Below are 26979 nucleotides of genomic sequence, written 5' to 3' on the forward strand. Positions count from 1 at the left end.
ATTTTGCTCAGGAAAGGAAACTTGATTTGGGCACTGAAGGAGGCTGGGGGGAGGGTAGCAGCCCTTACCTGCTGGCAGCACTGGCCCTCCCCAGCTCCCCTGTCCCTCCACTCCCAGAGGTGACATCCAGGACCCAGGGTTTGGCTTTTTATTGACACAAACACAAAGGCAGCTGCGGTAATGGGGTGGGGTACACAAAAGCAAAAATCGCACTTCACAGGCCTCATTTAGACAACGAAGAGGCTGAGCCCATCCCCACCACCTCCCATTGCCACAGCTGGGGCAGTAACCCTCCCTAATCCCAGCTCAGCGAGCAGAGGAGTGACCCTCCGCCTAGGACATCCCCATTTGGGTCCCAGTGACCCAGGTCCTGACCACCCATCTCTGTACTCCCCTGCTCCACCTCCCACCCATGTAAACAAAGTTTGGGGCTGAGTTTAAAAAGCTGCCTCCCTGCTCTGAGAAGGCAGACGGGCCTCCCTTGACTGCAAGGGGAATGTGCTTTGATTTTTTACTTTGGTCCCAGAACAAGAAACAGACAGCATGGCCTCTTGGAGCTCTGGCTACTAAATGTCACACCTATCTGCAAGGCTGAGGAAGCTTCCCCGCCTCTCTCCTCACCCACGGTAGAGGCAGGACATGGCACAGACCATGAGGACGGTGGCTGTTCTGGCCCTGCCCCCAGGAGGCTAGGGGCTGGCCCCCACCCACTGGCACACACACAGATTTTTGGCAGTGTTGTGGGACTGGGGAGGAGTGAAACCCCAGCTCCACCAGAAGGAGGAAGGCACTGGGGAGTACAGGGGTGGAGAAGGAGGCAGGCAACAGCCCCCCAGCCCCTGCCACACACACAAGCACAGGTTTTCGTTGCTAAGGCACTGAGAACAAATCCAGAGAACTCAGTGAAGGGTTGGGGGCTCTGTATCCCTCCCAGAGTCGTGACCTAGGGGAGCAGGTCTGATTCCTGCCCTTGTAAGAGGCAGCCTTGGTTAAGAATGGCAGAAAACCTGGAGGTGGAAGAAGCCCAATTGTGTGCTTAAGAAGTTGGGGACAGAGGACAAGGTCGGGGACTGGGCAGGCCCAGAGGTGGGCGCTGGTCGGCCCAGACTGAAGGGACACTAGGGAGAGACAGGTACATGCTGGACTGGCACAGATTGGCCCCGTATCCTGAGCTGACATTCCGATTTTTTGGGGAGGTGGTGGGGCAGGGGCAGGGGAAGGTGAGGCAGCAGTGGAAACACACGGAACGGGGGCGGGGACTGGCTGATCTTGGCACAAAAGCAGCACAGCAGGCCCAGGGAAAGGGTGGGGGCAGGAAGTAGCCGGTCTCCCTCTGACCCTCCCTGTCCCCTTGGCAGGGCCCAGACATCCAAGTGGTCACTTCCCAACCTCTTCTGAGGACAGGAAGGGGGGTGGGGACAGCCCTGGCCAAAGAGAAAGAACAGGGCAGGGGAGCGGTCACAGCACAGAGACCTGCGGGGGAGAAGGGCACAGCACTACGATGGAGGATGAAATGCGACAGTCTGATGGTCAACAGGACATGGCTTCCCAACGTCCCCCTTCCCAGGTCTCTAGGGTCCCACAGCTCCTTGCCCTAGTTCTCCTTCTCCGGACCAGGAACCAAGAGGACCTTGCCCACGTTCTTCTTCTCCTGCATCTGCTTCATGGCGTCAGCCACCTGGGGAGGAAGAGAAACCGCTGCTCCCAGTGCCCTCTTCCTCCCGGGGACTCCTCCCCTGGGGCCCCCAACCCCCAAGGGTCCTACCCAGGCCCTCCCTGCACAGTCATCACACTCACCTTCTCGAAGGGCCAGACCGAGTCAATGTGGGGTTTGATGTGGCCCTGGTTGTACAGAGCTAGGAGGCGGGCCACCACGCCAGTGACCAGCTCCACCTCACCGTCCAGGTAGCCCAGGTGGAAGCCACACACAGCCCGGTTGGCCTGTAGCAGCTGCAGAGCTGTCACGCTGAACTGATTCCACCACGTGCGGGCCAGGGCCATCAGGTTCCGCTTGGGGCCGGTCAGCAGGTTGGCCATCCCTGAGGGACAAGGTGACATGGCCCATGTATCCAGGTGCCAGGCACCTCCCTGTGTCTGCATGTATGCCCGCCCCCTGCGGACCCCCTACGATTATCCACACCAGTGCCAGGGACTGACAGTCACGATAATTCCCAACCTGCTGGTTACCAGGCCCAAACCAACTCTGGCTGCTCAAAAATTGCTCTAACCTTTATGTGTTTACTTTTTGTGTGAAATATTCTTAAAATGAAAACGCACCTCGCCCAAGAAGCCCAGGGAGGTAGGACACAAGGAAGGCAGACTGGTTGTTCAGGAATAATCGCCAAACAGGGGCACAGAGATAACACAGAATTTACTATGACTCACATGAAAAGCCAGAGAATGAACGTGCCTGGCACCCAGGAGGCAGCAGTCTGAATGCAACATACAGGCCCCCTCCGAACCCTGATGCTCTCCACAGAGCACCTGTACTCGAAGCACTAACATACAGGCCCCCTCCGAACCCTGATCTTCCCTACAGGGCACCTAAGTCCCTGCCCCTTCCTCATTCAGAAGCCTTGGACCCCTATAAACCACCCCTTAGGCCCACCTCTGGCCCCTAACATCCTCTCTCTGTCCCAGGCCGACTAACTCACCATAGGTGATGACTTTGCCCATGGGTTTGAGGAGGTTGTAGCCCTTGGCAGTATCTGACCCACCTAGAGGGTCCATCACGATGTCCACTCCTGTCACAGGTAGGGGGAGCAGTAGGATCAGCATTAGGATCCACAGATCTGAAGACCCCCTCCCTGCCCTCTGCCCCTTCCCCCATGCCCTGCCCCCCCCACCTTTGGGGGAGATCTTTTTTATCTCATCCACATAGTCAGTCGTGTGGTAGTCGATGGCATGTGTGACCCCATTCTCCTTCAGTGCCTCGTGCTTGCTGCCCGAGGCTGTTCCGAACACTGTCACATTCTCCACCGTACGACACAGCTGCACAGCTGCCATGCCCACACCCCCTGCAGTAAGACACGCATAAGCTGGGGATATGGAGTCACCCGGCCACCACTCTCTGTTCAAGCCTCCCAAGGATCCAGCCCATCACCTTCATTTTGTCTAGGCTCATTTTGGGACCCATATCCAATTTCCATGATTGAGAATTAGGGAAGGGTGGCTGGCTAGGAGGGGGTGCTGGGTAAGGGCACGTTGCTAAGGATAGCACACTAGGCTGGACCTGGTGCCTGAATGTTGCCACGGCAACTACACTGCAAAGGCCTCTGGGCGCCACAGGCCAAGGCAGCCTGGTGTTGCCATGACAACAATCCAGACAGGCTGCAGGGAAGGGGCCTGGAAGGAAATCTGGGTGGGGTAAGGAGGAGGGTTCAAAGGGAAGGGACCTGTCACCTGCAGCCATGTGTACCAAGACCCTGTGGCCAGGCCGTAGGTTGCCGAAGTCAAAGAGGACCATGTAGGCTGTGATATAATTGACCAACAAGGCAGCAGCTTCCTCAAAGGTCATGGCCTCAGGCATCAGAAAGGTCTGGGTTGCTGGCACAGTCACCTCCTCCTGCCACATTCCTGACCGGACCAACGCCATCACCCGGTCCCCTGCCTTGAAGAATGGAAGAAGAGCATCATTCAGTCACTCATTCATTTACCCAAAGGCTGACCTTCCGCTAGGTATGAGACCCTCTTCCAGACGAAGTGGCAGTAGAAGCAGCAGTGATAGTCATGCTAATAATAATAACATCATCATCAACAACACCTCACTTTTACTGACCGCTGACTGAGGGCCACGCCCAACTCCAAGTTGAGTGTCTGGACAGGAGCGGGTGCTGGGTGAGAGCATGTTATATAAATGTTCAAATAATCCTTACAGGCTCTTTGAGGTTGATACTATCCTTATCTCCATTGTACAGATCTAACACTTCACTATTGTGTAAGATCCGTGAATGCAAGAAGCTTACAGTTAGGAGAGCATGAAGTGTTATTGAAGAGATCAAACTGCTTTGGTTACAAAAATGGGTTCCAGTGTTTACTGCAGCATGACCTTGGGCAAATAAAAATTATTTAACCTTTTTGAGCTCTAGTTTTCTTACCTGTAAATTAGGGCAGTTATGAGGATCGAATGGGGAAAAAAATCATTCAATAATCTTTAGCAGGATGTCTGGCACACAGTAAACACTTAAGTAATGTTAGCTAATAATCATGATAATAACAGCAGCAAGGAGGGGAAGTCACACAATCAAATAACTGAAGGAACAGGACGGCATGCGGTAAGGGCCATACCAGAGCGCAGGTAAAGGTCTCTGAGCTCTCAGGGCTGGGTGTGATCACCTCAGAAGTACTGAGCTAGCACTGGGAACCCAGAGGACACCTTCACCCAGGGATGGTGCAGGAGGGGTGAGGGACAGCAAGAGCCACACAGTCCCCCCACACCGGAAAGGGCTTTTTTTCCCCACCAGAGCCTCTTTGTAGGAGATGGGGGCAAAAATAACAGAAACTTTTCCTCCAGCTTAGCAAGTGGGGTCAGAGAAGAGCAAGGGAAGAGGGGCGTCTCAGGAGAAAGGAAGGCCTCTCTTCCCTCTCTGAAGAGCATGGAGAGGGAGGTGTGGGTGCTGTTCCAGGACAATCCGGGTCTGTCTGGGTTCTGCCAGGAATGATGGGAATTCTGTATATTAACGAGACTTAGGGTCCATGGGGAAGGGGGATGGGACTCCCACACATGCCCTTTTTCATGTTCTCAAACCCCCACACTCCATTGAAGAGGAGGCCTGAGGGCAGGTTGGGGTCTTTCCCTGCAAGTTCTGGCCTGAGATGAGGTCTGGGGGATGGAAGTCCTTTACCTGAGACTTGGGACTAGCAGGTGCAGAAACAACCCGGAAGAGCTGGGAAGACTGCAGTGGTCAGTCGAGGTCATGGCCAGATTTGACACAGAACAAACCTCACTGACCCTGGGTCATGCGTAACCCTCCGCCTACCACAGAGCACGACCACGCAACCCCTCCCCAGACCAGATATCAGGAGGGAGGGAGGCAGGACAGAGGGAAGGCCCTCCCCACAGAATCCAGGCTCTTACATCAGATTCTTGCCCTGGACAGGATATCCTGTATTTACCAGGCGGAAAGTGTAGGGAGGTTAGGTGGGTGGCCTTCAGCAGTAACATGAACTACATCTCCCTCTCCCCCCAGAATTCCTCTTAGCATCTTCTGGAAGAGTGGGATTATTTAGAAGTCAGTGAGAGGGTGGGGCCAGAGCTGATTTCAGGGAGAAGCCCTGAAGGAGGAGCTGTTTGCAACTAATCCCCGCTCTGGTAGCTGGGGCTAGCAAGTCTGGCTGCGTCTGAGGGGCCTCTCTTGCAGGGGCCCAGTTTGAAAAGAAACCCCTAAGCAAAAGTCTCACTGAGGCCTCATCCCAGGTCTCTCAAAAAGTTGATCATTTGGAACTGTCCTGTGTCCAGGGTTGTGGCCAAGATTAATGATAAATGAGAAGGAGAAACAGACTGGCAGAGCTGGGCCAACCTGCTCACAGTGCCACACCTCCCTACCCCAGTCCAAATCCCCAACAGACACCAGGGTTTCTGAAATGGGGGTCCTCCTCACTAGGAAGGCAGAGCTGCGTTCTGCCCGGATGTTCCCAAGGGCAGCCCCGGGCTGTGGCCCGATGTCTGAGTCACAGGAGGAGGAGATACTGCAGTCACGGGAGACAGAGTTCAAAACAAAGATCCGTTGACCCAATCCCACCTCCCCCACCCCAAAACCAGACTGGCAGGGTAAGGCCGGTAGCAGAGGGGAACCAAGGGTCCTTCTCCTCCATGATGGGTGTGTCTCGTCTCTTTGGCCCGGCTGGGGAGGGGCCGCCTCACACCCCCGCAGACCACGGGGCTGCATGTGACTAGGGCTCTGGCACGGCCGCCGTGCCCCCGCCCAATCCTGACTACATAGCTCCTCAAGCTCCCTCAGGGAAAGGGGGCACTAACCGTCATTCACGGCCACAGGCCACAATTACCCAGAGAGTGTTTGGTGGGCAGGGGTACAGGTGTGGTTTTAGTGGGGGGGTGGGGGCGGTGGGGTCATTGTGCGCATGCGCATGGTCGCCTTATTGTTTCCCCCTCCCCATGTCCACCACCGCCGCCGCCGCTTCTGGGCGGCGGCGCCCACAACTAAAAATGGTTGGGGAAGGGGCGATAACTCCATCTCTCCCACTAAATAGGTGCCGTTCTCCAGGAGCCCCAAAACACAAGTTCCTTTCCTGCGCTCTCCATGCCCATCCACCCAGGTCCATGCCAGTTTCTCCCGCCCTGCCACACCCCCGGCGCCCGCCCACTCGTGGCCCGGTCCGGTGGCCTGCGCAGCCCTCCCCTGCCCTGCCCCGCTCACCTTGCGGTCACTGACTCCCTCGCCAACGGCGATCACCACGCCCGCGCCCTCCATGCCCGGAGTGACAGGCAGCGGCGGCAGCCGGTCGTACAGCCCCTGCCTGGCCATGAGGTCGGCGAAGTTGAGCCCGCAGGCCCGGACGCGCAGCGTCAGCTGGCCGGGCCCGGGGGCCGGGGGCGCCGCGGGCCGGCTCTGCAGCTTCACCTTGTCATAGCCGCCGAAGCCGGTGAGCACCAGACAGCGCAAAGGCGGCGGCGAGGCGGCTGCCGCCTCTTCCCGAGCCGCCGGCGGCTGGGGGTCGTTCGCTGCCTCGGCTTTCGGCTGCGAAGAGGCGTCTTCCCCGGCCCCTGCCTCGGCCGCCGCCTCCACGGTGGCCGCCTCGGCCGCCTCTCTCTCCGCGGACATGACTGGAACTCCCGACGAGCGCGCACAGCTGGACAGCGAGTGCGCAGCTGGGGAGGGCGGGGCGCGCGTCAGGGAGAGCCCGGGCCGCGCGCTCCTGTGGGCGGGGCCGGGCGCCGGGCCGGGGCGGGGCCTCGCGCTCAGTCTTAAAGGGCCAGGGCCGCCGCTGCACGAGCCACAGGAACTCGAAAAAAGAGACCAGGAACGTCGGGGAACAGATACTCAAAAGGACATTCTTGCGGTCATGCAGACTGGGATCTGCAAACTAAAAACTATGTTAAGGGGGCCAGGCGCGGTGGTTCACGCCTGTAATCCTAGCACTCTGGGGAGGCCGAGCCTTGAGCTCAGGGGTTTGAGACCAACCTGAGCAAGAGTGACACCGTCCCTACAAAAATAGAAAAATAAGCCGGAAGTCGTGGTGCGAGCCTGTAGTCCCAGCCACTCGGGAGGCTGAGGAAGGAGCATCACTGGAGTCTAGGAGTTTGAGGATGCAGTGGGCTGTGATGAGACCATGGCACCTCAGCAATCCTAGAACGGGCTTACATCAGATTTGGGGAGCCAGGCACCTGTGGACTGGAACTCTACCAGAAACCCACGCAGGATGAGACTTCCATTCAGTGTGGTCTTGCAGTGTGGCAAAGTAGGAGCATGGAGACTGAGCCTTTAAAACTTTCTATTTGACTTTGGTTAATGCTTTGTGCCTCATTTTCCCTTCTGTAAAATGGTGATGATGTTGCGTGTTCTAGTCATCTTTGCAGGATCATTTAGAACAACATAAAATTAAACCGAATATCCTCGATATAAGGAAGCACTTTTAAAAAGTAAAAGATGGCATGCAAATGCAAAACAGTGATTTTATTATTGTTAAACTCAGAATCAAGCCTGCAATGACTTTTGGGCTTGGCTCTGGCTCCAATAGGTCTGTCACTGTGGCAGTTGTATCTTTCTCTTTTTCGTCCCCATCTCCGTCTCTCCAAGCATCCACCAGAGGACGCAGCTCCTCCAAAACTTTCCACCCAGCGCTTGGCTGGAGGAGCTCAGTCCACGCTTCCGTTAGTCCAGGCCCGCTGTTAAGTCATCACAGTCCCAGAACCAGCCGCCCGTTGCCATGGGGACGGAAAGCTATGATGTCACCACTGTCTTGGTGCATGAGTTGGAGTTCATCCTTCATTTTCCCAGACCCCGTGCCGGGACCTGAGCGTGGAGGCAGAAGAGAAAACCAAAAAGACTCCCACCTTGCCCTGCTGTCTCTCGCCCCCCTGTGTTCAAGAAGTGGATGGCTGCCACCGCGCGTGTCTGCACTAGCACACCTGCGTGCACGCGTGGGCACACAAGGCCCTAACCTCGTGCGTGTGCCGCTCACGCCCTAACCCTGAGAGCTTCACCCTAACTCCTCCCCGCCCCTATCCCCAAAGAAGTCAAATAAGCCGGGTCTGGCCTTCCCCAAACCGGTTGGGGCCCCTTAGACCACAGCAGAGCGCTAGAGCCTGGCTCCTGGGCCTCGGTTTCCCGGCCTGGGTTCCCAGGGCTCCGCCCAACTCCTCTGGGCCCCGCCCCCCGGCCGCGCGGGTGGGAGGCGGGGCCGGGGGCGCGGCCGCCGGGCTGGGGGCGGGGCGGAGGGGGGGCCGCGGCCCCGGGTGGGGGCTCGGCGCGGGCCCGCGAGATGCCGGTGTCGGCGGCCCGAGCGGCTGCAGCTGCAGCGGCGGGGGAGGTGGCGGCAGCAGCGGCGGCGGGGCCCGGGAGGGGGCTGGCGTGGGGGGCTGGCGCGTAGCGGGGACTATGGAGGGGCAGAGCGGCCGCTGCAAGATCGTGGTGGTGGGAGACGCAGAGTGCGGCAAGACGGCGCTGCTGCAGGTGTTCGCCAAGGACGCCTACCCCGGGGTGAGGGACCCGCGTCTTGGGAGCGGGGCGCTAACTGAGGGCGCAGCTGAGGGTGGATGACAGGGGCGGGGGGGACGGATGGAAACGGGTGCCAGGGTAACCAGGGAGAAGAGACCGGGGCTCGGAGGGCCGGGGGTGGCGCTGGGGGCTCTGGAAGGACTGCAGAGGATTGGGGAGGGCGGAATTAGGGAGCAGAGTGAGATGGATGGGGTTTGGGAGAACCAGAGGAGGAGCGCAGGAGGAATGTCAGAGTCCTGGGTAACGGACAGAGGAAGAACTAGGGGGCTGAAGGGACCGAGCAAGGGTCTAGGGTCTGGGAGCCTAGCAGAGATTTCTCTCGGAGGCAGAAGCTCCCGGGATCTCCCCTTTGCCCAACCCCAGACCAACTTGGGCCAGGGGCTGGGCTGGACTGGGTGTGGGAGTGAGGGGGGCATTTGTCTGGGGCGAGGACAGGAGAGAGGATCTCATCTGGACCCATCCGTGTCTGCAGAGTTATGTCCCCACCGTGTTTGAGAACTACACCGCGAGCTTTGAGATCGACAAGCGCCGCATTGAGCTCAACATGTGGGACACTTCAGGTAGCCAAGTCCCCTGGGGTCACCCTGACTTCCAGGGCAGCTCACCCTGACCTGTCCCTTGGTTAGACCCTTAGGTTCCAGGTCAGCTCAACCAATCCATCCAATTCTAGGAGAAAGGAAAAATCAATTTTCTGCTTAAAGCCAGGGAAACTGAGGCAGAGCTCACTGAGCCTGACTGAAACCATATTCTGGAGGAGAAAGACTAGTATCTGAGCCCCTGAGCTGGGTTCTGCTTAACTGGGAAAATTGGGAAGCAATAGCTTTTATTTTGGAACATTTTTCTTAGGACATGGGACTGGGTTTAGAAAAGACATTTAGAATTTCCTGAGTAGGGAAGTGGGCAAGGGGACCATTTCTCTACACTAGACTAGAGAAATCTGAGGTCAAGTCCTAAGAGGATGGGAGAGTGCTTTCCCTCCTCCTCTTCCTCCTCTCCCTCCCTCCAAAATGGGGAGGGTTTTAATTTTATATGAGTTCCCTGGAGGGCTTTAGGTATCTGTCAAAGCCCAGAAAGCACATGCAAAATTTTGTGAGAATGTCCATAGATTTCATGAGCTTCTCAAAGGGGTCCAAAACTCAGAAAAGATTCAGAATTGCTACTTTTAGAGAAAGCCCTAGGGAAGCAAAGAGCTTTTTCTCACCCTCTCACCTCCCCTGTGCCTGTTCCCCTCCTCGGAAACATGGATGCCATGAAGGGTATTGGTGATTGCTCCCAGCACCCCTTGACCAGGATTTCTAAAGTCACCCCTTCTTTTCCAGGCCCACCACCCATTCAGTCCTCTCATCTGTCCCCTCCCTTTCTATCTTCCCTTAGGGTCCTCTTACTATGATAATGTCCGGCCTCTGGCCTACCCTGATTCTGATGCTGTGCTCATCTGCTTCGACATTAGCCGACCGGAAACACTGGACAGTGTCCTCAAGAAGGTGGGAGACTGGAGAAGCTGGGCTGAGGGGGACGGGATCCCATGGTCCTGACATATGAGCCAGGAGGGGGGCGTGATGGCAGTTAGATAGTGGGTGAAGCCCTTATCCCCTTATCCCCCCTTAACCCTGCCCCACCCCTACTTTCCCACCTCTGAAATTTAGTCCCAAGGGCTGGATGCAGCACTGGGGGAGATGGGGAAGAGAAAGGAGCAGTACTCCAGGGATTCCTTATCTGCTCTTCCATCTCCTTGGGGATGGAAGTCCTAGATGGAAGGAATGGGAATGCTGATCCCCAGCTTAGGAAAGCCCAGTGGCCTCCTCTCCAGGCCCCTATTTCCATGAGAAAAGCCCCTGTGAATGGACAGAAGTCAGCAAAAGCAGCCCCAGTTCCCAGGTGGGGGAGGGGAGGATGGGTCTGTTCCCAGGAGAGAGTATGGGGAAGGGGAATGGGAAGGTGCCAGGCTGGCAGACCCTTCATGGCCACTGAGGGAGGAGGGCTCCGACCCTTCAGCCCCACCCCATTCTTCTTCTCCCTTTCTCTCTGCCCACTCCATCCTGCTCTGACCCAAGCCTACCATTCCCTCCTGCCTGACATGGAGAGTGCAGAGGGATGCGTGGTTTCTGGGTGCTGTGAGGAAGGAAGGGCATGCTGCTGGCATGGAGCAGGGGTTCACCCTGTGTCTCCCTCCATCCCTTAACAACTCTATTTTCCTCCCCCAAATAGTGGCAAGGGGAGACTCAGGAGTTTTGCCCCAATGCCAAGGTTGTGCTGGTTGGCTGTAAACTGGACATGCGGACTGACCTGGCCACACTGAGGGAGCTGTCCAAGCAGAGGCTTATCCCTGTGACACATGAGCAGGTGGGATCCTTGACCTCTGAGCTAAGCCCAGCCTAGACCTTTCACCTCTACCCTTGCCAATCTCTGATTTGAAACCACCTTACCTGACTCATCCCTTGCGCTGGCCTCTAACCTCTGACCTGATCCCTTGACCACCCCCAGCCCTGACCTTCAACCCCAGCCCACAGCCTCCATGCTCCTTGTTGACCTGTAGGCTAAGCCCCATAACTTTCTCCCATCCACTTCTCTTCCAGGGCTCTGTGCTGGCCAAGCAGGTGGGGGCCGTGTCCTACGTTGAGTGCTCCTCCCGATCCTCTGAGCGCAGTGTCAGGGATGTTTTCCACGTGGCCACGGTGGCCTCCCTTGGCCGTGGTCATAGGCAGCTGCGCCGTACTGACTCTCGCCGGGGACTGCAGCGGTCTGCTCAGCTGTCAGGACGGCCAGACCGGGGGAATGAGGGCGAGATACACAAGGATCGAGCCAAGAGCTGCAACCTCATGTGAGGGGCCAGGGTAGGGGAGAACATGTGGAGGGGTGGTGAGGGGCACAGTTGTGCTCCTGCCTGCACCCTGGGCTTCCTGATCCTGGCTGGGAGGTCAGAGCAAGTAATTCTCCTGGGCAGGGGTGCTGGAGGGTAGGGGGTGTCACCATCCCTCACATCCTCATCCCGCTCCTCTCCAATGGAGGGAACTAACAGGGCAGGCATGTGGGGCATGAACTGGGATGGGGCAGGTGGGGGTTAGGGAAGCTGGCATCAAACAGTGACCTTGGTTCAGTCTCCTATATGAAGGGTACCTTCCCTCCGCAACCCCATATGCTGGCTGGCCCTGGATTCCTTCACTAAGGAAGGAGTCCATTCTATGATCTTCTCTGCTTCTTTCCTCTCACTTCGATAGCTGTTCTCATACATCCTAACCTCCATGCAACATGCACTAAATTAAAAAGAAGCCTGTCCCCCCCATCAATCCACCAGCCCTAGCTCCTCCCCTTCCCCAGTAGTCCCCAATAAAGCCCATGTCCATGGAAAACGGCTGTGGCTTTAGTTTTGTTGCTTGAAAAAACAAACAAACAAACAAACAAAAAAACACAAAAAACCAATCTACCAATCTCTAGCAGCAGGAGGGAAAGTTAGACTTCAGTGGGAACTTTCCTGTCCATGTCTACAGGCAGAGAAGAGGGAATAGCCATGGGTTGGATCAGAAGTGTCCTTTTAGGAGCCAGAGGTGGGAGATTGAGATTTTTTGGGACTGCTCATCCCAGTTAATGAGATGGACAATCCTCAGGCCATTTGGGGGTTCTAGAATGGAGTGATGTGCAATTTCCCAGCATTACTCAGCCCGGGAGTCCTGCTCACCATCTCCCCTGGCCTGGAGCCTACTGCCCTGGAGGTTGTGTCAGGGGGGTAGGGAGGGCATCGAAAGCCTCCACATGACAGAAGCTGACCCTCTGCAGGGCAAACTTTCCCAAGGGGTTAGCAGTTCGATTCCAGGGTCTCCTTAGAGGCAGGGGCAGGGCTCTCTCCCTCCTTCCATCCTGAGCTCCGTGATGATTTTCAGGGAGCATTAGCTGTGAGTTTAGGGTCACCCCCTACCCATCCCTTGGAGAAGGAAAGTTGGTGGAGGGGAGGGCCAGAGCGCTTGTTGTCAGGAAGGACAGTGCTGGTCTGTTTTCTTGGGAGTCGGATTTCAGATTGTCCTGTATTCTCTCCCTGGCTCTGGTCCCACTGGCCTCTTTTCGGTGACATTCTCCCCCAGGAACCATCCCTGGCCCTACCCTCCCCCAGCCCCAGCCAGTTCTCCCAGACACACTCTAGGAGAGACCTCACCCTCCTGTCTTCTGGGATCCTATCCAAATTTATAGCCCATTCCTCCCTCATTCATTCAGCAAATATGTACTGAGCACCAACTGTACACCACACTCTGGCTTGGGAACCTGCAAGGACCAGTGTCTGAGCTTCTGGAGGCCAGCCCCGTGGGGAAGAGAGGTACCCCAGGTGTGAGGGTGCCTGGACTGAGGGATGTTTGCACACATATGGGGTGCTGTGGGAGCTCATTATGGCCTGGGAAGCCAGTCCTCTGAGTCAGCTCCTGAGGGTCGAAGAGGAGTTTGCCAGGCGGGGAAAGGGTAGGAAAGGCGGTCTGGGCAGAGGGCACAGCATGTGTACATTCGTGGAGATGAGAATGAGCATGGCACTGTGGGGGCGCCCATGGCAAGGAGCAGACAAGGCTGGGAAGGTACACCGAGGCTACTGCAGGGCCCACGAAGGAGCCAGGACTTCACTCTGAGGAGTGAGGAGCCACCAACGATTTCAAGCCGAGAGTGAAGTGATTGGATTTGTTTTTGGATAGATGGATATCTGTTTGAGAGGGGCAGGACTGGGGGATTTGACCCTGAGATGTGCCATTTAAAATAGCTTCTCCTTTCCCCATGAGAGGCCTCAGTCTTGGGAGGAAAGGAAATCCTATGTACTCCCTGGCATGCGCGAGTGCGCACATACACACACACATGTGCGCGTGCGCTGGGCTCCTGTTGTCCTTGTCATCTCAGCCAATCTCAAGGACGCTAGGATAACTTTAAAAGCACTTGAAACTATCCAAGTGCCCTTGGATAACCACCCCGTCAAACTGAGAGCTGGTTAGGGACTGATTCTGAGACCCTCTTAGACCCTCCTCAAGGACCCCGGTCCTGGGCTGAGGTGCAGGAGAGGGCTGGGGTTCCCTGGCCCAGCCAGGTGAATGTCATCTGTCTCGGAGGATTGACCCTTCCCTCCAGGGACCTGCCATAAAAATTGACTTGGGATTTTTGGCCAAGTGGCTTGTCTTTTCCACTTTGGACTTGTCCGTACAAGGCAGGCTCAAGCCTGCAGCCACAAAAGTGTGGAGTGTTTGTGGCCCTCTCTTCTCCCAGCTTCCCTCTCCTGCCATGTGCACTCAGGGAATGCAAACGAATTTCAATATCCGCTGAAAGCAAACATAATTATGAAGATAAATCAGCTGGAAGAACCCCCAAAGTTTAATACATTTCCAGTACCACTGGGAACAGATTTTGGTTCCCTCTGCAGATCTGGGCTGCCCTGCATTTTATTTCCAGGGGAGGAGGCCGTGCCTCTGGGCTGAGGAGCTCCATGGTTGGGAGAAGGGAAGGAGGCAGGTTCCTGGATCCTCAAAGGCCCCTGCAGGCTGGAGGGAGGGGACTTACTCCCACCCTCACTCCAGATGCAGGAGTCAGACCCAGCTTCCTCCTCTGCAGCTGTTTCCCCCACAAATTAAACACTCGTTTGGGAAACAATGTAGCCTCGTTAATCATTTAATGAAATAAACAACTAATCACGCTGTGGCTGTGATGCTGCCAGTGTTTCTTAACCTAGGTAATCAGCCTGCCTGGGAGGGAGGAGTGGGGGGACAGAGGGGGACTCAGTCTAACCCCTGAAACACTTCAGCTGTGAGTGGTCCCCTTGTGACTCCAGCTCTCCCAGGAGAGACAGTCATGGAAAGAGCTTAAGGTTTGGAGGCAGAAGTCTGAGGGCCTGGGTCCAGCCCTGCTGCCTCCTCTCTGGGGAACCTTTGGCGAGTCTCAGCAACTGTCTGAACCTTGATTTTCACACCAAGAAAAGGGGGCTGATGTCAACCTTCATTCCTTGCAACCAAGACAGACTGGCGTGAGTGCTTCTAAGCTGGATCTGAGGGAATCAGGAAAGGGGATATTTTGTGTTGGGATTGGGAGGCTGGAGGAAGGGGGAGGTGGCTGTCTTGTTCCCACATGATCCTGGGGGCTGGAGAGAGCTTTGGTGACTCCTCCAAAGGTTGAGGTCCCTTGATTTCCATTTTTCTGAAATCCTCTCCTTACTTTTTCTGAAGTCTGTGAGTGAGGACCCCATGTTTCCATAGTGACCACCCCAGATACAGTCAGACTTGTCTTGCAGGCTGAGGAAGATGGGGAAGGGGTCATGTCCCTGAGGTGCCCAGTAAGGCAGTAATCCGGCACAGTTCTATCCCCAAATCCACAGTCATTTCCCCAGGAATGGGTTCAGCTCTTTGTTCTTGGAGTTTCTTCTACACAGGGCAACTCCTCTCCTACCTCCCTCCTTTCAGCCGGTTCCCAGATATCCCTCCATCTCTAGTGAACCCCTTACTTGCTCTCCTCGAGGCTGTGGGTGAGGGTCAGAGAGAGGGGACACTCCAGGTCAGGAGGGATGCGGTGATTCCCAAGCAGCTACCCCCCAGCAGCCAGGGAGACAAGAGAGCCATGTACATAAGTGCCCCTCCCCCCCAAGAAAATGCCTCTGCTGTTGACTCCTAAATAACAGATGTCTGTCTGCATATTAATGAGATTGGACGAATAATTGGTGAGTTTTTCATTCAGTGTCAGAATGAACCCGGAGGCCTTATGTTCATGCACACAGACACCCACTCACCCTGACTCTCCCCTTCCCCCAGCGCACAATGGAAGAGACACAGACACACAGAGGCTGGCAGGCTTCACCCGCAAAGGGGAGGGGCAGATGGGTCCTGCGGGAGGGAGACCCCCAGGGTCTGGATTTGTCAGGTTTCTCTCTTGATTACTGCCTCCCCCCTCCCCCAGGGGCGAAAGTGTGCACGTGAGATCTCCCTACCCTGCAGAAGGGGCCCAGGGGCAGGTGGGAGACAGAGGGAGGAGAGGGTAAGGGGGGGCGGGGGAGGGGTGAGGCAGTTGCTGCCTTGAGCAGCCTCCTTCAGGGAAGTTGTGCCTCACTTGAGCCTGGAATCAGCAGCCCTTCACCCTGCGTAAGCCCCTGTGCCGAGTGTGAGGTGGGAGGATGGAGGATCAGGGGCAGGCAGCTGCCAGTTGCTAGCTGGGTGCTCTTGTACAAGTTCCTCAACCTCTCTGAGCCTCATTCTTTGTCTCTAAGAACACCTACCTTGCAAGACCAGAGGTGTGAAATGAGATACAGTGTGTAACGTGCCTCTTAGTGCCTGGTTTATAATAGGCCCCAATACATATTTGCTCTCTCCCCTCATCCCCAAAACACAGCAAGACAGCTTCCAAATTGCTGCCTCTCCTGCCAGACCCACCTTTGTTAGGGCAGGAGTAATTAGAAGTTTAGTAATTATCCTATCTGCCTAGAAACTGAGAGGAAAAGATACAGAGAGGGGCAGGAACAGAGAAAGAAATCAGGAAGACACACAGGAGACAGAATGATGGAAACCAAGGCCCGGAACAGGACAGAGACCACAGAGATAGAACCACAGGACGGGAATGGGGAGTGGAGAAAGTATTGAAGGGAACTGAAGTGATCCCTGGAATGAGAGTCTAGCATCTAGACTATCTATCTATTTATTTATTTATGAGACAGGGTCTTGCTCAGTCACTCAGGCTGGAAGGCAGTGACAGGATCGATCATAGCTCACTGTAATCTCAAAATCTGGGGCTCAGCCTCCCCAGTGGCTGGGACTCTAGGCCTCAAGAGATCCTCCTGCCACGGCCACTTAAAGTGCTGGGATTATAGCCATGAACCACCATGCCAGGCCTGGAATTCAGACTTGAGATTCTAGAAGCCCCAGTTCTGTCATGAACTCCCTGCTGACTTTAGCAAGCCTGGCTCCCTCTTAGCACCTCAGACCCCTCCTCTGTAGAGTGAGGGAGTGGTTTGCTCTAAGATCCCTTCACATTGTGTGGGAACAACAGTCCTAGTGGTCTGGGGGGACGCAGGGGAGGGGAGGCGGCTGCCCACCCCTCAGCACTATAGCCCAGCGGTCACTTGTGCTCTGTCTTTGCTCTCCTTTGGTAAATGGATCTGCTGCGCCAGCAAACAACTGTCCATTGTGTCCTAATGAGGGACGAGCAGGGAAAACCAATCACTTATGATGCAAATGAGCCGACGGCTGCAGCCTCCTCGCTTTCACTGAGTCCTTCTCTTTTGCCCAGAGCCGGGCGCTGCCCCAGTTGGGCCTTTTTCCCTAGCCCCAGTTCCCATCTGGTCCTGGAGGAGGACTGAGGAGGCCCAGACTGGCCTTCCCATTGTCACTCATTGCCACTCCCTGCAAGGAGCCCCAACCCTCTGAGCCTCAGAGCCAGGCCCAGGTCCTCTTCCCACCCCAAAGTAGCTCAGCTTTTTTCTTTAAAAAAAAAAAAAAATCAAGTGAAATTCACATGAAGTACATTTAAGTACAATTTACCATTTTAAGATCTACAATTCAGTGGCCCTTAAGTGCATTCACAATGTTTTGCAACCACTATCTCTTGGCACTCAGGCTTTATGCTCCCCTGCCCATTCCATATCCCACAATCTTCATGGGACAGGGAAGCTGCTGAGGCCTCAGCAAGAGTGGAAGATAACAGAGGCTGGCCTGGGGTGAGAAAGATAATCCCCACCATACTTTAGGATGATGCTAGGAGAGAAGGCTTGGACTTGGGTGGGAGGGAGAAACCGCTGCCTTGGCCTGCACAGCACTGGGACCACATCTATAGGAAATGACCTCTTGAATTTCTATGGGGATTTTTTTTTCTCTTAATTTCTCTGGCATTTGGTTAGAAACCAGAAGTGGCTCTGCACAGACCTTGGTTTCCAAGTGTTTGGAGCTTCTATGGGCTTGAGGATGGCCCCTTCTGCAGGCTTCTCACCTTCATGGCTGGAGAGGCCCTGAGAAAGACCAAGAAGCCCTTTGCCTCCAGGAAAGACCTCCCTTCACCAGGCTTCAGGGACAGGGTTTACTAAGGGAAGATTTCCTACCTACTTTGTACTAGTTTATTCTAGAGTCTTACAGCCTAACAGCTGGGAAGACCCTCCTAAATTGTAACTTTTCTCTTGCTAAGATACACTACCATTTGGTTTTATGTGGTTTTCAAGAGAAAACCATTACCTATGTGTCTGTGTTACCTTTGGATCCACCCTCTGTCTCTCCCCTCATCTAGGACATGTGGCAATGCTTCAAAGAAAACTTTTCTGGAATTAATCAGTGACAACTGCTGCAGCATTGCAGAGAAAAAATTTTACAGAGTTACAAACTATCTTTTACCTTCCCCAGCTCTACCTTACCCTACCCCTACCCAACTGGAGTCCACACGTCCTCTCCCAGACAACACAATGAGGGCATTTCCATCTGTGGCCTGATGAATACAGACTCCTGAGCTGGTTAGTTCCAGGTCTGTCACGAACTCACTGAGTGACCTTTGACAAGGCCCTGGATCTCAGTTTTATCATCTGCAAAGTGGGGTTAGCAATCTTTCCCCTAGTGAAGAGGGAGCGATAATAGCTGTGCTAGGGCTTAGAACTTGCAAGAGATCATCATGAACATCATAATTATTTCCCCAGTGGTGGCAGCTGCAGTCTGTCTGCCTAGACTGTCCAGCATGGAGAAGACCTTGCTGATGGATAGGGGAAACTGATGTTCTGTCTGGGTGGGTGTTGGTCTAATTAATCACAAAATGGTAGTAGGCTTCATGATAGGCAAAAGAGAATCAAGGGTTTAGAAGAAGAGTGATTCCTGGACACTTAGATCCCTCACGTTTTTTGGGTAAATCAAGATACTAAAAAATGGGTGGGAGGGATTAAAGGGTATTAGCACTCCCAGTGGCATAATGTGGCCGTTTTTCCAAAGTTCTTGAGGGTAGGGCCATGAGTTGGATAAATCCTTCAATGCACTGAATCCATTCATTTATCCTTTACCTCATTCATTTAGCATATTCTCATTGGGTGCCTAATAAAATATCTTCCAGGTACAGAGCTGGGTAATAGCAACTATCAAATGATACTAATGCTGACCATAATGAATTATAAGGACCTTCTAGTCAAACAGAGAAGCTAGAATATGCACATGAATAACTTATTGTCATAAACAAAAGAAAACTTCTAGGGTATTCTAAGTGGGGAGAGATTTTGGCCTGGGAAACCTAGGGAAGGATGGGTGGGTGGGTGAGCAGGATTTGGGCCTGAGGCGATGGCAGATCAGGATGACCCAGTAGAAGACATAGTATGGGCAAAATCCAAGGGGCCCCATATTTGGTGGCCAGGATGCCTGCAAGGGAGCAGCTAGTGAGGCACTGGAGAGGTTGGGTTTGGGCTGGGGATGCAAGGTCTGGGGAAATTGGGTGGAGGAAAGGGTCAGAGAAATGTATTTTTAGAAGACTCTCCCATGTCTTCTCCTCTCTTTGGATCAGGTGCTCCTCCCTCCAATTCTAGCAGCTAGGGGTTCTCACCTGGGCTTTCTGGAATCTCCTGGCTTCCTTTTCACCTGGCCAAACCCACCCAAGCTCCATGGCCCAGTTGAGATATCTCCACTAGATGTCCCCCCACAGTAGACAGAGCCTGGCCCTATTATGCAGCCCCCAAAGAGCTTCTGAACCAGAATTCTGCAAGGGTTTTCTGTGGCTTTGTCACCTCATCCATTAAATAGTAAGCAATTTAAAGGCTAGACATGGATCTTTCGCTCTTCCTTCCACAACAATACACACACACACACACCCATGCACAGACTACCACAGAACTGGAGGGGAAGAAGTCTACCCTCCATCATTAGCCTGATTGTTATTTGCTGCCTCCTGGGACTGGCTCCCAGCACCATGCACTGGAAAGGGCAAGGGCTTCAGCCTCACACAGACCTTTGTTTGAATCCAGGCACTGCCCCACCCTTTTGTTGTGTGACCTTGGGCAAGTCCCTTGATCTCTCCATCCTTCATTTTCCTCATTTGTATGTGGGCAACAGTGCATGGCACTTAGCAGGGATGTGGCAAATGATAGCCATTCATGATGATTATTGTTGTCACTCCTGAAAGCTGGCAAGATCAGATGGTCCAAAGAAGCCAGGGCTAAGTTTCCATTTTCTTTCCCTTTTAATTTAGTTGTCTTCTCCTCCCATCTGCCTCCTCCGTTTTTTCCTCCTGGGGTCCTTCCTGTCACTAGTCTATGGGTCTGCCTGCCTCTCTCCCTCCTGGGCTATGGCTGACTCTCACTGGTTGTGCGCTGTCTATGCCTCATGCACAATCAGTCAATAAAGATAAATTACAAAATCATTTGTTTTATTTGTTCTTGTTACCTTGAGGGCTGTCTGAAATTGCCTTTCTTTTGAAAGCCACATTTGCATATCTCTATGCTGGAGTCAAAGGCTGCAGCTGTGGTTTCACTGCAATTTAAATATTAATAACCCCCCCTAAACCTCTAGCTGTTTTTTTAAAGCAGCCTGGTCCTTCTCCTCCTAGGCTGCTAATGTAATTTAATTTTTGTCTTTTGCTTTGTATAGTAGTCCCCCCTTATCCATAAGGGACATGTTCCAGGACCCCCAGTGGATGTCTGAACTCTATATATACTATGTTTTTCCCTATACATACATACCTCTGATAAAGTAAAATTTTAATTTATAAATTAAATAGATTGGGCAAAGAGATTAACAATGATAGCTAACAATAAAACAGAACAATTATAACAATACCCAGAATGGCATGCAATTTAAAACTTATGAATTGTTTATTTCTGGAATTTTTCATTTAATATTTTCAGACCAACAATGACCTCTGGTAACCGAAAATGTGGAAAGCAAAACTATGGATAAGGAGAGGGGACTATTGTCTTTGCTTAAAGAGCCTTTCTGGAGTTAACCAAAGCCACCTGCTGCAACTTTGTAGATAAGAACCAGCCCACAAACCTTATTTATCCTCAATAGGCCCAAGATTCACTGCTCCTAGAGATAAAATAGACCACAGGCAACATTTTCTATCAATTAGCAGCCCCTTACACTAAGGCAGTGGTTCTTAAACTTGAGCCTGTTGCAGAATCATGAGTTGCAGGCCCCCTCCCTGTGCCAGAGTTTCAGATTCAGTAGGGCTGGATGAGCCCTGGAATATGCATGTCTAACAAATCCCTAATTGATGCTATTGCCCTCTCACGCCCCCATCAGGAGATCATGCTTTGAGAACCTCTGCACTAAGCTGCATGTTAAACTGCCTTATATCATTTTGGGGCCTTGAAACTAGGTCTCCAAAGTTTCCCAGCCACTGGTGGTGGTGGGGACAGGGTAGTCTCTTCAGATTTCAATTCCTTCCAACCCCTCAAACCATTGCTTAGATTTTTCTGATCATCTACTCAGGATCAGCTCCCTCTTATCTCCCCAATCCAGCTCTCCACAGGAGCTATTTCCAGTTCTTAATTTGCCCAGATCCGTTTCTTTAATTTTCTCCTTGTTATGGGAAGATTTACAGGCTGTTCGAGGAAGCTAGGCATCACTGAAGTACAATGAAGGGGCCTCTGGCTCAGCCATTTTCCAGTCGTTGATAAGCGAGCTCCCAGATTCCCCAGGCTGCAGTCCCGTTTTCTCTCTCTCTCTCTGGTTTCCTTGGCTAGATCTGCAGTTCTCCCTCACCCACCACTCTCTCTGTGCCGTCTGCTTCTGGGGCTGACCTTATCTGCTCCTCGCAGCCTTCACAGGATACGTTCTGGGCAGCTTGGCTCCTTCCGTTCCAACTATCCCAACACTGATTCCTTTCTTTTTCTCCTGCATGTTTTTCAGCCGATACTTTGTTGATGATTTTGGTTGCATTTTTTAGGAAAGAGATAATCTGCTCAAGCTCTTTTCTAGGCCCCCTCCCTGTGCCTGCATAATCCTTCTCCTCCTTCTTTTCCAGCTTCTTTGCAGATGTTCGTTTTGCAAAATGAGATAAAAGTAATATAGGAACTAGTTGCCAAGTGCTGCTGTGCCCAGAGAGGGGTAGAGGTTGTGGGGTGGAAAAGTGGGAGGAAATCTTAAAGTCAGAGGTCAAAGGAGCAAGTATATTTATTCTATCATCAGATAGGACTCTTAAACCAGGGCAGGCATCTTGAGGCCAGGGCCAGAACTTGACTTTCGGAAACGGTTATGCAGAGGTCAAGAGGTAAATATTTGTTAAGAGGCCTTGGGAGACAATTACAGAAAGCCTAACATGTTTTAGTCATCTCTGCTTTCACCCAGCACTCCTGAAAAGGCAGGCTGTACTAGATAGATGTTGCTTTTTCTAATAACCTATCAGTGATGGGGGCAGCAGGCCAAGTGCTGGCTCACCCCTAGGACCCAGTAAGCCATGACTGGTATGACAGGTCACTGGAAATGAGACACTGTGGGACTGAAGACTGGACGGACAGCACTTCTCTTTGCTTCCCACTTGTCTTTACCACTAGCTCTGAGACCCATCAACTCTCTGGCAGGTAGACAGGGAGCTGGCATGGGCCCTGGAGAGGTCAAGCTCTAGATGAAGCTGAACTGCAAGGTTCTGACAACTGAAAGATACACAATTATAAGCTAGGAGTCTGGAAAGAAGTGGAAAAAGTAGCCATGATCCAACCCCACAAGACCCTCTGCCTAACATGGGGCTGCTTTTACTGTCTCCCACCCAGGAAGCCCACAGAGGAGGAGAGTGCTGGTTCCCCTCACAACCCACTCCTCTCCCAAAATTCCCTTAAGTTTGAACTGTTGCCTTGTGTCCTGGGGTCAGTGACTGATGCAGGTAGAAAGCTGATGATGGGGTGGAAATGTGGGTTCAGATCTCCATGCACTCATTTACTAGCTGTGCGAACTCTGACCAAAATCTTACAAACAAGGAACTTGACAGCTTTAGTTCTCATTTTTCAAATGAGGTAACAAATACCCACTGCATAGGGCTATGCTGAAGTCAGAGATAAAATGTAATGGCAGCTCCATTTTCTCTACTCTTCCCTCACCACCACCCAATACAGCAGTACTGTATTGTGTAATGACTTCATTCTCTTTGCCTCAAGGATTCCAATCTCTAAACAGTATGTGGACCAGGAAATAATGATACAGAATGTCATCTGTGGATTAAGCATGTTAAATAGGTGTGGTAGGCAGAATTCTAAAGATGTCCTCCCTTGACTGCTGTCTCCTGGTTATTCAATCCAACACTAACCTACGTACTGCTATGAAGGGTATTTGCAGCTCTAATTAAGGCAATGGACCTTAAGATAGCAAGATCACCCTGGATTACCTGCTTGGTGTCATCTAATCGCTTGAGCCCTTAAAAACAGAGAAATGTCTTTGGCAGGAGTTGGAAAGATGTAGCAGTCAGAGGGATTTAGTTTGAGAAAAACTTGACCAGCCATTGCTGGCTCTGAAGATGGAGGTAGGGGGCAGGAGCTAGGAATGTGGGCAGTCTCCAGAAGCTGAGAGTGAGTGACCCTTGGCCAACAGCCAGCAAGGAAACAGGGATCTCAGTCCTACGACTGCAAGAAACAATTTGGCCAATACCCTCAATCAGCTTGGAAGCAGATTCATCCCCAGAGCCTGTGGAAAAGAACACAGCCCTGCCAACCCCTTGACTTTGGCCTCATGAAACCTGAAACAAAGAAACCAGGCGAGTCACCTCAGACTTCTAACCTACAAAACTGTGAAATAATAAACAGATTTTTTTTTTTGAGACAGTCCCACTCTGTTGCCCGGGCTAGAGTGCCATGGAGTCAGCCTAGCTCATAGCAACCTCAAACTCCTGGCTTAAGCGATTCTCCTGCCTCAGCCTCCCAAGTAGCTGGTACTACAGGCACGTGCCACTGCACCCAGCTAATATTTTCTATTTGTAGTTGTTTGGCTAATTTCTTTCTATTTATAGTAGAGACGGGGTCTCGTTCTTGCTCAGGCTGGTCTCGAACTCCTGAGCTCAAGTAATCCTCGCGCCTCGGCCTCCCAAAGTGCTAGGATTACAGGCATGAGCCACCACGCTCGGCCAACAGATATTGTTGTAAGCCACTAAATTTGTGATAATTTGTTATGGCAGCAATAGGAAATACAAAAGGTATATAAGCTGCTCAATAACCCTAGGAGGTAGATACTATTATTACCCCCATTTTTCAGATGAGGAGACTAAAGCTTAGTGACAAAGCTCAGAGAAAGTCTGCTGGTACAAGTCTCAAGAGCAGTCATTCTTGGTGGAAGTGTTTGCTACCAAGTTTATTTGCAGTGTTAACAGCACAACATTTACAAAACATATTTTGTACAATCAAGTCTGCACTACCCTTACACAATGGGGGGTAGGGAAGACCTAGTCCTTCCAACAGCTATAAACAGTCCTGGAAGATGAGTTTATGAAAAACACTTTCTCTTCCTTCAGCAAGCAAAATTATTCATGAAGCTGTACAGTTCAGCAATAGGGAGCAAAGGGAAAAAATTACCTTAAAGAAAGCAACAGCTCCTTTCCTGGTGGGATCAGTCATTTTATAGACATGAAATATTCATACCAGAGATCTTATATTTTAAGAGGAATGGGTTACGTACCAGAGCTACAACAATAAACATTTTATTTATTACTAATGGGGAATTTAGAATACTCTCTCTGCACACTGGTTCTTGAATATATTCTGTTATTTCAGAGCACATTTTTTAGATATCCAGAAACTATAAGCCCAGACTTTTGGAGATCTCTTCTAATTAACCTTAAGCTTCATGTTCACATCCACTACCTGCCTTAGAATTTTTTCCCTAGTGCTCCACTCCAACATTTGAGAGTTGTCCAAGGACTCTTCTAAGTCATATAACAGATCCCAAGCACTCTCCTTTCATAGAAGGGTCTGACTCTTGGCCTTTGTGAACATAGGGCTTTAGAGAAACAAACTTAGGGAAACCAGCTATTCTCTTGAAGTCAAGCCACTCTGTGCCAACAGCCCTGGTAGGAGGAATGGGCTGATAAATAATGAATCAGCATCTTGCTCAATTGGTAGGGTTTAAATGGTTTTAAAATCTTCTTAGGTGAAAAAGTACAATTTTGTACTCTTGGCAGATTTCAAAGGGAGACATGAAGCAAAAAATCTTTAAGGGACCCTCACGTAGCCAGAAGTTCTTTTCAGACTGATATACATCAAATATTTAGCAACCAGGGCTACAGAAGAACTGAAGAGTGAGAGGAGCTCCCAGGGCCTGGAAGCTCATTCTTAGGGCCCCATAGCCCTATACATGTGGCTGGCTATAATCAGCAGTGGCTGTGGGGGATCTGAGGTATCAGGTAGGTGTCCAGCTCCTGGCACTGGTACAGTGCTACGCTGTCTAACACCCACTCTCGGGTCACGACAGGTGCTTCACACATCTGCCCAATTGCTGGGGACAGAGAACACAAGCAGAGATTAGTGCCAATTCACATTCTCCCAAACCAGACTCTAATCAATCTACTCTGGGGACCTGGATGTATGAGGTCTTAGGGTTAATCAGGTAGGAGCTAAACTGTTTCTCTTAAGCAATGCTTCAGAACATAGAGCTTCAATTAGAAGCCTGAGGAGGGACTGCTGGTAAAAGCCCCATAGCCTCTGGTAACTGTATTAACATGAGTTTCAATCTCTTAAAGGAAAAGCCACCAGAGAAAGCAAAATAGCATTGCAATTTAATGATGTGAAAAACGTTTGCAATTTCTTTTTTTTGAGACAGAGTCTCACTTTGTTGTCCAGGCTAGAGTGAGTGCCGTGGCGTCAGCCTAGCTCACAGCAACCTCAAACTCCTGGGCTCAAGCAATCCTCCTGCCTCAGCCTCCCAAGTAGCTGGGACTACAGGCATGCGCCACCATGCCCGGCTAATTTTTTCTCTCTATATATATTAGTTGGCCAATTAATTTCTTTCTATTTATAGTAGAGACGGGGTCTTGCTCTTGGTTTCGAACTCCTGACCTGGAGCAATCCGCCTGCCTCGGCCTCCCAGAGTGCTGGGATTACAGGCGTGAGCCACCGTGCCCGGCCCATTTGCAATTTCTTAAGTGAAAAATTAAAACAGTGTAAATATGATCACATTTGTGTAAAATGCACATGTGTACATGTATATACTATATACATGCTTGAAAGAATTTTCCAGCGATCATCTCCAAGTGGTGGGATTACTGGGATTATTATATTGTTTTTGTGTTGGTTTATATTTTCTGTGATGAACATTCATATTTAACCTCTCCCATTGGAAACAGTTCATGTATTACTTCTATAATACAAAACAAACAACAAACATTTTAAAAAGACATTTTAGCCATTCAACAAATATCTAAAATGTGCTAAGAACTATACTACTCAAGCACCAGGAAATGAGTGGTGAACCAAACCCATCCAATAGGACTTCATATGACATAGGCATACGCAGGCATCTTACCATGAAAGCCATTGTCCTCTGTCCAGGCATCTGGCTGCACAACCACAACTGGGTGAACATCCTGCATCCCCAGGAAGAAAAGAGCATTGAAGGTGTCAGAGCAAATTTTTGGAACAGTCACTTCACCATTTCTTGACGCTTTGTTGAAGCAGAGTACTTTGGGGACAGCCATAGAAAGGAGGGGAAGGGCACATGGCGAAAGGGGTTGGGGGAAAGAGCTTTCTCTCAGTATATCAAATACTTATGGCCAAGTGCAGTGGCTCATGCCTATAATTCTAGCACTCCGGGAGGCTGAGGTGGGAGGATTGCTTGAGGTCAGGGGTTCAAGACCAGCCTGAGCAAGAGCAAGACCCCCATCTCCACTAAAAATAGAAAAATTAGCCAGGCATGGTGGTGATGCGTGCCTGTAATCCCAGCTACTCAGGGGGCTGAGGCAAGAGGATCATTTGAGCACAGTGCTGAGAGCTTGACTGATGCCATGGCATGGTACTCCAATCTGTGCAACAGAGCAAGACTCTGTCTCAAAACAACATCATCATCGACAAGCCTTGTAGTTTCCAAGTCCTTACTCATCCCTTACAGATGGAGGCACGTGGTCAGAGAAGACTTCTGAGGCTACATTAGGGAGGGTCCATGGGGCTGATGGGTACCAGCCTTACTCAGTCACAGGAGAGAATATTGTATCCTCCCTCTCTGACTGAGTACCAAACACTTACTGTGCCAAGGGTGAATGATGACAGCTCCTTCACCACAGTAGCCCCACACAGCTGCACCATCCATTCCAGTTGATCTAAACAGGACATTTAGACCTAAAATGACCATGGTATTCTGCATACGTAACCTGCGCCCCCTACCCCCTACTCCTTTGGATGAAGGCTAACAAGACTTCTCAGTGGGAGAGTCTCTGTCTC

At 51.9% G+C, this 26979-nt stretch overlaps 3 protein-coding genes across 10 annotated transcripts in view; 1 reads left to right on the forward strand and 2 right to left on the reverse strand.

Moving 5' to 3' along the window:
- Positions 1-134: 134 nt before the first annotated feature.
- VAT1 (vesicle amine transport 1) lies at positions 135-6852 on the reverse strand. The gene is made up of 6 exons (XM_012743232.2): positions 6378-6852; positions 3403-3610; positions 2847-3017; positions 2655-2744; positions 1798-2039; positions 135-1678 (listed from the first exon to the last, which is right to left on the reverse strand). Exons 1-6 carry the CDS (start codon positions 6780-6782, stop codon positions 1595-1597), a joined length of 1200 nt encoding a protein of 399 aa, XP_012598686.2. The 5' UTR covers positions 6783-6852; the 3' UTR covers positions 135-1594.
- A 1702-nt stretch (positions 6853-8554) lies between these two features.
- On the forward strand, positions 8555-14287 carry RND2 (Rho family GTPase 2). The gene is made up of 5 exons (XM_012743229.2): positions 8555-8660; positions 9151-9238; positions 10053-10162; positions 10887-11021; positions 11255-14287. Exons 1-5 carry the CDS (start codon positions 8559-8561, stop codon positions 11501-11503), a joined length of 684 nt encoding a protein of 227 aa, XP_012598683.1. The 5' UTR covers positions 8555-8558; the 3' UTR covers positions 11504-14287.
- Positions 14288-23867: 9580 nt separating this feature from the next.
- Positions 23868-26979, reverse strand: part of BRCA1 (BRCA1 DNA repair associated) — a 66593-nt gene continuing 63481 nt past the window's right edge. For all 8 annotated transcript variants that reach the window (XM_075994585.1, XM_075994584.1, XM_075994581.1 and 5 more), the window contains exons 21-23: positions 26785-26858; positions 26069-26129; positions 23868-25042 (exon numbers count right to left, since the gene is read on the reverse strand). In XM_075994585.1, the coding sequence (XP_075850700.1) occupies positions 24918-25042; positions 26069-26129; positions 26785-26858 (260 nt within the window). In that variant the 3' untranslated portion in view covers positions 23868-24917. The remainder of the gene's footprint in view (positions 25043-26068; positions 26130-26784; positions 26859-26979) is intronic.

This window comes from Microcebus murinus, chromosome 18 (genome assembly GCF_040939455.1).
Source record: "Microcebus murinus isolate Inina chromosome 18, M.murinus_Inina_mat1.0, whole genome shotgun sequence".
Classification (NCBI taxonomy): Eukaryota; Metazoa; Chordata; class Mammalia; order Primates; family Cheirogaleidae; genus Microcebus; species Microcebus murinus.

Coding starts and splice junctions, on each gene's coding strand:
- VAT1 (XM_012743232.2), bottom strand. CDS start 6,782: ATGTCCGCGGAGAGAGAGGCGGCCGAGGCGGCCACCGTGGAGGCGGCG. Junction 3,611..6,377: donor AGGGAGTCAGTGACCGCAAG/GTGAGCGGGGCA, acceptor CCATTCTTCAAG/GCAGGGGACCGGGTGATGGC. Junction 3,018..3,402: donor CTTGGTACACATGGCTGCAG/GTGACAGGTCCC, acceptor GTCTTACTGCAG/GGGGTGTGGGCATGGCAGCT.
- RND2 (XM_012743229.2), top strand. CDS start 8,559: ATGGAGGGGCAGAGCGGCCGCTGCAAGATCGTGGTGGTGGGAGACGCA. Junction 9,239..10,052: donor CAACATGTGGGACACTTCAG/GTAGCCAAGTCC, acceptor ATCTTCCCTTAG/GGTCCTCTTACTATGATAAT. Junction 11,022..11,254: donor TCCCTGTGACACATGAGCAG/GTGGGATCCTTG, acceptor CTTCTCTTCCAG/GGCTCTGTGCTGGCCAAGCA.